General features: G+C 42.9%; 1 protein-coding gene across 12 annotated transcripts in view; it reads right to left on the reverse strand.

Annotated features, from left to right (window-relative positions):
* Positions 1–12,774, reverse strand: part of KIAA1217 (KIAA1217 ortholog) — a 421,655-nt gene that overhangs the window by 201,317 nt on the left and 207,564 nt on the right. The window contains exon 1 of one of the 12 annotated variants that reach the window (XM_072154155.1): positions 6,024–6,277. The exons of the other annotated variants lie outside the window; for them this stretch is intronic. Coding sequence (XP_072010256.1) covers positions 6,024–6,122 — 99 coding nt within the window. The 5' untranslated portion in view covers positions 6,123–6,277. Of the gene's footprint in view, positions 1–6,023; positions 6,278–12,774 lie in introns of those variants that run through there. 12 annotated transcript variants of the gene reach the window in all.

The raw sequence follows: 12,774 nt of genomic DNA on the forward strand, positions 1-12,774 counted from the left end.
ATTCTTATGTTTTTCTTTTACAACCAGTAATTATAAGATTAAAGAGCCAAAACTAATTTAAGACTCAACATAATTAGTGACTGGAGCCAAAGCTTGAAGGGCATGTCCATATGGGTCCTGCAGGTCTGATCCGACAAATGGAAAATCCGATTCTTGCCAGAAAGACTGATGAGTTACTATGAGAGTCTTATGGGACTGCAGCAAATGTATGACCAGGAGAAGAAGGAACAACTACAAAACAAAAGAAAACTTTGTATCGATCAAAAGATGATATTATAATCTATTTTAGATCTGTTAGAATAAATATCCTCTTTCTACACTGATCTGGCTCTTTTGCTGCTCCTCCCACCCCCTTAACTTACTTTCACTTAGAAGTAAAGTCCGTCTTGGCTTCCCAAGAGGTTTTACATTTAAAGTCTAAATGGAAATGTATGAGGTGGGGGAAGATGACGAGGAAAGTGTGCGAAAAGCAAAGGCAAGTGCAGCTAAAGCAACTAATGGTATTTTACTGCCTCTCAGTGCACAGATGTACTGCAGCAGCTAATAGTGAGTACTTTACTATCTCTCAGTACACAAATGTACTGCAGCAGCTAATAGTGAGTACTTTACTATCTCTCAGTACACAAATGTACTGCAGCAGCTAATAGTGAGTACTTTACTGTCTCTCAGTATACAGATGTCCTGCAGCAGCTAATAGTACTTTACTGTCTCTCAGTACACAGATGTACTGCAGGAGCTAATAGTAAGTACTTTATTATCTCTCAGTGCACTCATGTCCTGCAGCAGCTAATAGTGAGTACTTTACTGACTCTCAGTACATAGATGTCCTGCAGCAGCTAATAGTACTTTACTGTCTCTCAGTACACAGATGTACTGCAGGAGCTAATAGTAAGTACTTTACTGTCTCTCAGTGCACTCATGTCCTGCAGCAGCTAATAGTGAGTACTTTACTGACTCTCAGTACATAGATGTCCTGCAGCAGCTAATAGTACTTTACTGTCTCTCAGTACACAGATGTACTGCAGGAGCTAATAGTAAGTACTTTACTGTCTCTCAGTGCACTCATGTCCTGCAGCAGCTAATAGTGAGTACTTTACTGACTCTCAGTACACAAATGTCCCGCAGCAGCTAATAGTGAGAACTTTACTGTCTCATAGTACACAGATGTACTGCAGCACATAATAGCAAGTATTTTACTGTCTTTCAGTGTACAGACATACAGAAGCAGCTACTAGTGATTATTTTACTGCCTCTCAGTGCACATATATCCTAAAGCAGCTAAATGTGAGTATTTTACTGCCTTTTACTGCAGAGACATGCTACTGCAGCAGCTAATAGTGAGTATTTTACTGCCTCTGAGTGCACGTATATCATACAGCACCTAATATTAAGTATTTTACCGCCTCTAAACTGATGGAAACACATAAATAACTTTTCTATACTACCCTGTATGGTTGTGCTGCATCTGTAAATGTCATAGACAGCTAAGCAGGATCTCTCCGTCTCTGTGTGCAGTGTATGGCAGATAGCAAGTCTCCAGCCACCAGCTGGAGAGAACTGAGAATTAGAAAAGCACAAAATTTAATAATAAAACACATACAATGGACAAAAATAGTGTTATTCCGCTTGTACAGACACGGTAGCATGTGAAAGTTATGGTACAGAAAATAATTTAATGGGAATGTCCAGAATTAGAAAACCTAATTCATAGGATACAGAAGTAAAGCAGCTCTATTGCAAGTGTTTCTAGTAATTTTGTAGCTAGATTATACAGCCATACAGTGCCAAGATAATACTTGCTAAAACATTTCACACAATAACACCATATAGTACTCAATGCCACAGGTGCTCCCGCGATCCCTGTCTCAGATCGTGGGCGCCCATGTCCCTCTGTGTGCCCCCGCTCCTGCCACTGCTCCGGACGCACCTGTCCCGACACCGGTTCCCCAACGGACGTGCAATCTCCTAGGACGTACGCACCGGCTGTTGGAAATTTAAAGGGCCAGCGCACCGCTGAACACCTCCACCTTATTAACCAGCACCTCCGTTCCTTCCCCGTCGGATCTTTTGTGCCTTTGTGCCTATGCCTTTTTTAAATCTCCCCTGCGATATTCCTGCGCTCCAGTGTGTTCCTGCTCCTGAGTTCCCGTGTTCCTGTGTCCCTGCGTTCCTGCGTCTCGTGTTGCTGTGTTCCCTTTCCCATCTGCCTGGACCTCCCATTGCTGACCCCGGATTTGGACTTGACGTTGCATCTCTACCGCCTGCCCTGACTCTGTGCCTGGGCCTGACCACGAGACCGTCTCCTGATAAGGTACCTTGACCTCGGCTTCTACCGTGGGCTAGTTGTGCCTGGTGGTACCCTGCCGCAGCAAGACCATCCCGCTTTGCGGCGGGCTCTGGTGAAGACCAGGTGCCACTTAGATTCCGGTCCCAGGTGTCGGCTAGTACCACCTCCCGCGGTGGTCCAGAGGATCCACTGATCCCGTATCCTGACACTCAAATAATAAACTGATTCCATTGCAAATGTACATTTCTATCCAAAATGGCCACAATTGCCTGATTGTAAATGTAATTACTGACCATTATACCCAACCAAAGTCCATATAACATTCATATTATATCATGTACTGTATATCATATAATACATCAACCTGACACATAGCCCATTCTCCTCCCTCCAATTATGGATTACAGGACAGCAGTGTAATCTAGGATTCAGTCCACAGCTATGCTCTAAGATGTACATATAGGGAGACAACTCCTAAGCAGGCAGCATAGGAAGCCATGTATGTAGTTATAATGTATGAAATAATAATACTATAATAATAGCAATACTATAGGATGGATGAGAGAGGGGGGGGGGGCAATCGGATTGTCCCCATACAAATTGGATAATTTTGCACTCCCCCTGTAGTCAGTGGGCTGAGGTTCAGTTCCCTGGAGTTTTACTGTTTCCAAAATATGCATAAAATCTGCAAAATAAATCTGCGCCCAAAGGCTCCCCCTACTGGTGGCTGGAGGCGTTAGAATTTTATGGTCCATCTTTCCGTGTCTATTTCTCTGTAAGTTCCAAATCGCAAACCAAACTTGCCAATGCCACTAAAGAAAACCCTTCTGCTGAGTTTACGAGCAATAACCCGCTCCCACCTATTCTACAAATATGATTTTGCACACATTAAAGAATAAATCATTTCAATATTTACCAAAACTACATCATTTGTTTTTTTTTTTTATTAGAAAAAGCAAAGTTAATCAAAGAGAAATGAGGTGGAGCAAGCGGAGAAGCCTGTGCGTGTATCACAGACAATTATCTCCCGCCGCAATGAGACATGAATGTTATTTAAAAGTCAGCGCCGATAAGAGAGTCACAGTGTAAGACGTCCGCTATTAGAGAGGCTTCCAGTAATTACTTGACATTTTCATTAGGATTACAACTGTAACAACGCCATCAGCTGTCCAAATTACATTTCTACACAGCAAAACAAGCGCGTCACCGGCGGATGCGCAAATCTGAGCGGAAAGAACACAATAGGGGTCATTTGCTTAAGGGCCCGAATCGCCTTTTTCCGATGGGTTATCCGAATATTTCTGACTTGTGCCGATTTTCCCTGAATTGCCCTGGGATTTTGGCGTACGCGATCGGATAGTGGCGCTGGCATGCATGCGACGGAAATCGCGGGCGTGGCCATACGAAAACGCGACGGATTCGGAAAAACCGCCGCATTTAAAAAAAAAAAAAGTGATGCGGGACACGCGCTTAGCTTCACCAAGTATAGGATCGTGAACTCCGGTGGGCCTCGGGGAACTTCAGCGCAGCAGCAACACCTGGTGGACATATGAGGAACTGCCTTAGTGAATCGCCGGAAGACCCGAATCCACCGCAGAGCAAGCACCGCTGGATCGCGAATGGACCGGGTAAGTAAATCTACCCCAATGGGTCACATTTATTAAAGTGTTTTCTGTCTGACTTTGCACTAAAAAGTGCAAACTGCTTGTACATGTATTAAAGAATTGTCTGCGCCACAATTGTATTACGGCTGCCCTACGCCCGACGCAATACAAATGTGCTTTTTTGGAGTTTGCAACACTATTTATCATGCATTGTCCAACAGATTGGGGCTTTTTTACTAAAAGTCTGCTGCCGCACTTTCGTAGTTTTTTCTTACGTTTTCAGGATTTGTACCGCTGGGACAGGTATTTAACTGGGGATTGTGTAGCACGCAATCGGATTGTGGCGTGGCTGCACTGGCTTTCATGCAACAGAAATGGCGGGATGTCAACGGACGATCCGACTGATTCGGACACTAATTGTGTCGCAAGATCAAGCACTTACATTCACCAGGAATAAGATGGTGAACTCCGGTGGACCTGAGCGGGGAAGCGACACATGCAGGATATTGGGCGCGCGATCTTAGTGAATTGTGGCACAGTGCATTTAGGTCGGACAATGCGCTTTCGGGGGAACTCTGTGGACCGCGTAAGTAAATGTGTCCCATTGTGTCACATGCCCCATGTTAAAGGTGCACCAAAAAAGTTGGTGTCCTCTGTTGGAGCTGTGCAGATGGCGCCAGATTCACGGAAAACGTGCACCACTTATCATGAATCTGGTGCCCCCTGTACACTACACAGGCAAACTGCACTGTACTTTTAATAAGTGTGGCCTGTAGTATCAGATTCATATCTAATAAATGTATATTTTCATTAAAGTCCATCCTCCTATTTTGGGTATATCAACTCTATGAAACATTCTAGTGGGCGCAGCCCAAGAAAATCAAGGTGCAAGTGAGTCACATAAGGAGGCACCATTGCAAGGACCAATCTAGGCCCCCATTATGGTACCAGGTTTTGCCTGCCCTTTATTAACCATAAAAGGGTTGTACCAAATTCATTTGTTATCCCCTATCCACAGAATTGCACTGAGTCAAGCCACTTCATTCAATTCTATGGGAGTGTCGGATATTACCAAGTACTGCACTCGGGAATCTTCAACACATAGACAGTATTGTATTGAAAGGAGCGGTTCTGGTAACATTAGTTCTGGCTCATTAGTATAATTTTAATAGTTGATTTTAAAAGGATAGAGGTCATGGATAACAAATATAAGAAGATTATCACAATCACGCTGCCTGGATCTAGTAATGTCCCTGGTTTATCAGGATGGATTTTGGTGGAAGATTTCCTTTATGACTGGCCAGTTGTTAGTAGAAAGAAGGATTGAATTGTTTGATTTCATTTTGATGTCTGTAAATATTGAACAATACCAAAGGTGTCAACACACAGTTATTCCCCTCTTCTCATTCTAAATATACTATATACTCAGCTGAGCCAAGTGTGCATGTGTATGGGAAGGATAGATGTGGGTGGAAGAAGCACTGAGCCTACATCTATCTAATATGTAGCATCAGGAGATATGGAAGTGACGCATATTCTTGCCATAACAAACTTTTCATTGTAAAGAAAAGTAACAAAGTTTAAATTGTAAAGAAAAGTAACAAAGTTTAGAATGTACAGAAAAGTAACAATGTTTAGATTGTAAAGAAATGTAACAAAGATTAGATTGTAAAGAAATGTAACAAAGTTTTCATTTGAATGGAAAGTAGACCTTTTCCAATACTTGGAGAGCGACAGGTTGAAGACCATTGACTTGCACATTATATAACACATGATGAAGCTTTCACCTCCTACAAATACACATCAGCCATACAATCCTTATCTAACAGCAAAGCTCCTCTATGGTTTACTTGAACAATCTGCATCGTACACAGTATGTAGCAGAGCTGAACCTGTCTATATCTCTACATTGTTTGTACTTTGTGATAAGGCTGTGAGTTCAGATCATGGAGTGGATCTACCTGTATATTTACAGATAAGACAAGGTGATAACATTATGATTGGTCTCAAACTGCCCTGCTACATCCGACAAACTCAGCTCTGCTATATCTATATTCTAACTTCTGTCAATTTTATAAGATTTCTGCAGAATACAATGTAGGATAAAAGTTCATAATGGAAGTGTCTTCTACCTTACTAATTCCTGAGTGATGCCTGGATCCGGCGCAGCACAAGGATCCGAATCTTTTGTCGGTTTTGATCTTCTTGTCGCTTTGTGCTTGTTTCTCCATCTCAGCTGGGGCCGGAGGAGTCGTGCATGGCCATGGAGCTTGTTGTCAGTCACTAGTCTCCTGTGTGTACATGTTCAGCTGGAGCCTAATACCAGGTTGCCGGATGTTACCGCACACTCAGCTCCGCAGCGTCTCATTACTGCTCTGTCATGGGTGAAACTCACTGAATAGGAGGAGGTGGAGTTAAACTCTGCAAATTTTCCAAATCACCACTGCCCATAAAAGCACCGATCTTCCGAGGAATTCGGATCCCTTTAAACAAGGATGAAGAATATTTTCCCATCTTTTCTTCTCTCCGCCAGCAGGGAATAAATCCGACTTTAGGTAGAGCAACCAGAAAGAGATGACTAATAGAGGAGCCGCTGCTGAGGGGCACAGCGCCGCACACTACACTCAGCCTTTCATGTTACCTTGTCTTCTTTCTATATTATACCAAGCAATTCTCAGTGTACAGATAAGATTATTATAGTTAACCCTTCCAAATCTAAAGTTTAAGCCAGAAAGTAACCAATTCTGACAATGGGACTTTGGGTCAAAACCTGGTTTTGTCCCAACTTGTCACAGTAAAGGGATAATACACACAGTGATGTCACAGTACATGGATAATACACACAGTGATGTCACAGTACAGGGATAATACACACAGTGATGTCACAGTACATGGATAATACACACAGTGATGTCACAGTGCAGGGATAATACACACAGTGATGTCACAGTACAGGGATAATACACACAGTGATGTCACAGTACAGGGATAATACATACAGCGATGTCACAGTACAGGAATAATACACACAGCGATATCACAGTACAGGGATAATACACACAGTGATGTCACAGTACATGGATAATACACACAGTGATGTCACAGTACAGGGATAATACACACAGTGATGTCACAGTACATGGATAATACACACAGTGATCTCACAGTACAGGGATAATACACACAGTGATGTCACAGTACAGGGATAATACACACAGTGATGTCACAGTACAGGGATAATACACACAGTGATGTCACAGTACAGAGATAATACACACAGTGATGTGATAGTACAGAGATAATACACACAGTGATGTCACAGTACAGGGATAATACACACAGTGATGTCACAGTACATGGATAATACACACAGTGATGTCACAGTGCACGGATAATACGGAAAGGGAAGGAAAGGGGAAATTGACCGCAAGTGCTAGAAGTATTTGCAATTATTTCAGGGCTTCTTCGCCAGTGTTCAGTAGATACTCCCCTTGTCTATGTGTAAAGTATATATGACATCCCCACCCCGTGTCCTTAGATCTGGTGAAATGAAATAACTTATAGCCCTAGAGATTTTAATCATGGACTTTACTCTATAAAAACTGAAACAGCATCTTGTGGCGATGTGATCCTGATGGCACCGGGAGCCGCCCTGCACTCCAGCGAGGAGGCACAATGGTAAAACCTGTCCAACCTGAGCGCAGGTAATGTCAGTGCCAGAGGCTGAAATGTAGAACGTGCTGAAACCTTATCTGCTAAACACCTCAATAGTCCCGGATTCCTCTCTAAAATACACTCACTGGCCATGTGATGCCAATTTAAAGGGATACTCCCATCAGACGAAGAGGTGGCACCAGACCCCTGCCTTGTAGTTGCAGATATATTTGTGCATGTGCAACTCTCTTCAATTTTGAACTCTTCAACTCTCTTCGTAATTTTTGAGGATAGCAGAGTCTCCATGGTACACCAGGTCCCCCAAGATACTGGACATTAATGCAAAAAATCTGTGGGAATTCCATACATAAACCATAAGTGACTTCCTCTTTTACCCCCAAAATCAAGTGTGCGTATAAATCCAAACCTGACTTTTGTAATGTCAGTGCACATTGCTGATCCATTCACTTCTATAGTGCTTGATATCTCCCATAATCCCATATAATAATAATGCACATGATTGACCTGATGTGTAATTCATACTTGTTCCCATGATAGGGAGTCCTAGAGGTCAGAACCCCACTAATCAGACACTTACTGTCCACCATATCCTATTACAAGTTTTCTATGGACTTATCTTGTACTGATTGTGAGTTACAGTTTGAGTTATCCTTCAGAGCTGGAATCACAATTCTGCAGGTAGTGAATGCGCTGAAGCAATAGACTTAAAGGAAATCTACCATCCAAATCCATCATGATAGACCAGGGACATTACTCATAGATCCAGGCACCGGGACTGCGGTAATCTTCTTATATTTGTTATCCATGGCCCCCTTCCTTCTAAAATCCACTTTTAAAATTATGCTAATGAGTCAGAAGGGCTCTGTGTGTGTGTCTGTGTGGGGGCATTACCAGAGCGCCTCTGTGTTGCAGGCTGTTACACTGTCTAACCAACTGCCTTTCTTAGCACCTTACTCATCCATCTGCCTGCTGTAATTTCACACCGTGGGAGAGGGTAAGTGCTCCTGCAGAGTGTAACAGCGTGCACATCTGCAGCACAGAGGGGACCTGGTAACATCCCCAGGAGTCCTTAAGGCCTTCAGGCTCATTAGGATAATTATGAAAGTTGATTTTAGAAGGAATCAGGCCATGGATAACAAATATAAGAAGATTAGCACAGTCCCGGTGCCTGGATCTATGAGTAATGTCCCTGGTTTATCAGGATGGATTTTGATGGTAGATTTCCCTTAAGTTATATTACGGTAAGTTATATTTTAAATTTCTTGCCCGCTCTCCTCTATCTCCCCTTCCCAGAATTCAAAAGTGTTTCTATAGCGGTGGTGTACACCGGGGCACGTGAGGCTACAAATCTAGAGAGCTCCCATATAAATAATTGCCTATAGTGGCACCCTCCCTACATCACAACAAAGAACAATATGCACATGTAGCAGAGCCGAATTTGCCTCTTGAAGTTCGCAGTCCAGAACAATCAACTTTCATCTCACATACTACAGGTAAACCGACTGCATTATCATTAACAGAGTTTCAAGGTTTTTATCAACAAACTCAGCTCTGCTACATCTGTATTGCTGGCATCGTGCTTAGCTTGCTGATCCCATTACACACTGCACCAACATGTTCCTCTCTTCTAAACAAGGTGGGTAAGACAAAAGTTTTTTGGTAACTCACCAAATATTTCTTCTGCCACTTAATTCTCTGTTTGCATAAAATCAATGAAACATAAAATGTAAATAATTCAAGGCATATTTTACAGAAAAGTGCGGCATGACAGGCAGTTCTCCGAGCCTCGGCTGTCAGCTGGATCTGTAATTACTTCTCTGACTGTGTTATTGTGCAATTACTAAATTGATTCAACCAGAGGCGATTCATTAGTGGAAACATCATGGGATTGACAGCTTCCATATGGCAGCAATGACAGGAACTGATGACCTGTATGGGAAATGGACTTTGTCAAAACCCTACGATGTCTACAAGGATGAGTAGGAGATATAGGAGAGTGTCGGGAATGCTTAGCAGATCCATTGGTAAAGACAAGTGGGAATCTATCGGAGTCTTGTCCTGTGCATGAAAGTTAGTAACGGTCAAGCGTAATGTGGACTGGTCAAGGTTAGTCAAAGGTCTCTAACTGGTCTATCTGGAATTGGTTGCCTTGTAGCACTACGGTCATTAGGCTCGTACCTACAACATTGTAAATTCCTGACTTCAGATGCCTTTCTCTAAATCTTGAACAACATGTAGATGGACAACTTCCTATAGGAGACATAAAGCTTTCAATATCTCAGCATATTCAATCATTAAAAAAGTTGTTGTGATTGGGTGAAGCAACATCATAACCAGATTTCTGTTAGTTGACCAGTTGTGACATCACAACTCATGTAGTGTTTACATCCAGTATGCTAGTGTGACATCACAAGCTTCGGTGCATGGAGCAGCAGTGACATCACGAGTCTCGGTGCATGGAGCAGCAGTAACATCACAAGCCTCGGTGCATGGAGCAGCAGTGACATCACAAGTCTCGGAGAATGGAGCAGCAGTGACATCACAAGTCTCGGAGCATGGAGCAGCAGTGACATCACAAGCCTCGGTGCATAGAGCAGCAGTGACATCACAAGTCTCGGAGCATGGAGCACCACATGAGTTTGCTGCAAAGGGGCTCTGCCGCCCAGGGGCCTACTGAAATCTGGAGTCGACCCTGGATGAGAAGCCAATCTGTCACTGTGATGTCATCCATTACATTTATATCAGGAACCCTCCTAATTTTATGATATCATTAATAATCATTAGAATTATGAACTATGCAGTCACTGTGACATCATCAGTAACATAACCAGGAGGAGTCATCCTATCACTGTGACGTCATCAATAGATTTATAATATGGAGCCAATTTACCACTATGAGGTCACCCATTGCATTAGTAAATGAACAACCCGTTCTACATATGTGATGTCATCAATTCCATCAGCATGATGGACAATCCTGTTATTGTGATGTCATCAACAGCATAAAACTTCCTTTATCGGCCAGGCATTAGCTGTATATCCCCAGTACTAGTTTATGGGAGGCAGTAGGGTTCTTGGTGTAATTGATGAACTCCTGCGTTCTCGTCCTACTTAATGGCGTTATAAATGACATCAAATCAGATTCCAGATGTCTACTGACAGTCATTTAATCCTTCAGCTTCCCCTTTTATAGCTCCAGATTGATTACATATAGACTTGTTATAGTTTAAAGACAAGGGATTTATGACAGTCATTCAAGGCTTCCCAAAACCCAGAACAACATTTTAATGCTGTGCTTTGTTAGTTTTATGTAATAGCAGATCCCCGCAGCCGAATAACAGCCGCCCCGTAAATAACCCTCGTCTTCCTCACACCAACCCGGTAATGATTCCTACACGGATTGTTTGTCATTGTTCCAATATTTGTTATCTGCGGAAAGTTGATGAAATATTCCAATGTTCCATTTACGGAGCAAATTCTGATGAAGGTTGGTAGAATTGTCACTAAATTCAGTTACAATTTAGTTGTTTTGGAACAAGCAATGGTGATATAATATGTAATATATCCTATATGATTTGTAACTTCTGTCATGTTCCCGACTAAAGACGTCATCAATAAAATGTATCCTCTGTCATCCCATACTATCTTATGCCATGGACAGGACAATGACAGACAAAGGTAATTCTAGCCACATGAGTGACACGGAGATCAAACTCAAGACAGAGTCTTTCTTAGGAAAGCCAAATCTGTAATACATAAGCAATGTGATATCATACAAATGGCTGAGCCATAGTATAATAACCATGTGGGTTCCCACATACATGAGATTCTACGGGGACATTCATATATAATTCTTTAAAAACTTATAATACAGCTTCATCTCCCAGGGGGAACGTTCATATATAATAATAATAATAATTATTATTATTTATTTATATAGCGCACACAGATTACGCAGCGCTGCACAAACCATGTCAAATCAGTCCCTGTCCCCAATGGGGCTCACAATCTAAACAGCCTACCAGTATGTTTTGGAGTGTGGGAGGAAACCGGAGTACCCGGAGGAAGCCCACGCAAACACGGAGAGAACATACAAACTCTTTGCAGATGTTGACCTGGGTGGGATTCGAACCCAGGACTCCAGCACTGCAAGGCAGAAGTGCTACTCACTCAGCCACCATGCCGCCCATATATATTAATGCAGGGGTCAGGAACCTTTTTGGCTGAGAGAGCCATGAACGCCACATATTTTAAAATTTTATTCCGTAAGAGACCTACAATATGCACGTGCCTCCCAGTAGATAGGTAGCCCCAGCACATGTCCCCCAGCAGATAGGTAGCCACAGCACACGCACCCCAGCAGATAGGTAGCCACAGAACATATTACCAGTAGATAGGTAACCACAGCACATACTCCCAGTAGATAGGTAGTCACAGTACATGCTCCCCAGTAGATAGGTAGCCACAGAACATATTCCCAGTAGATAGGTAACCACAGCACATACTCCCAGTAGATAGGTAGCCACATCACACGCACCCCAGCAGATAGGTAGCCACAGCACATGCAGCCCAGTAGATAACAAGCCACAGCAAAAAAAACAAAAAAAATGAGTACTCACCTACCTGCACTCCCTGCAGCCAGCTCCTCATTGTTCCCACTCTCTTCTCTTTGACCCAGGCACCTGGGTTGTACAAAGGACGTAGGCAGCGGTAACATCACTGCCTGTGTCCATTGATCAGTCTAAGACACACAGCAGCCATCACTATTTTTCATTAAAGATCTTTCTGAGAGCCAGATGCAGCCAACAAAAGAGCCATATCTGGCTCCCGAGCCATAGGTTCCCTACCCCTGTATTAATGTATGATGAAGGCCCCAAAAATGTAAAACTTGGGTTGCTTAGGCTCACCAGTCTTCTGCATGACCCATTATTAGGTTAAAGCATGGGCCCATCGGAGGATCCCCTGGTACCCTGATGGCCAGCCTGACACTTGCCCACAAAGTCATAAATAATGCCATATTAATATACTGCCTGTCTCTATACTAGTCTCCGGGAGAAGTTAGGCGATGGTCAATATAGTCTCCACCCATAAGGCAAAGTGAGACTCAAGAATATGAAAGGTGTATAATCCATGCAGGATCTTTCCTATCACTTCTTTGGGTAAGAACGTGGGTCGCAATTTCACTTTACTTTATAGATACTAAGGGGG

This window comes from Engystomops pustulosus, chromosome 5 (assembly GCF_040894005.1).
Source record: "Engystomops pustulosus chromosome 5, aEngPut4.maternal, whole genome shotgun sequence".
NCBI classification, from domain to species: domain Eukaryota; kingdom Metazoa; phylum Chordata; class Amphibia; order Anura; family Leptodactylidae; genus Engystomops; species Engystomops pustulosus.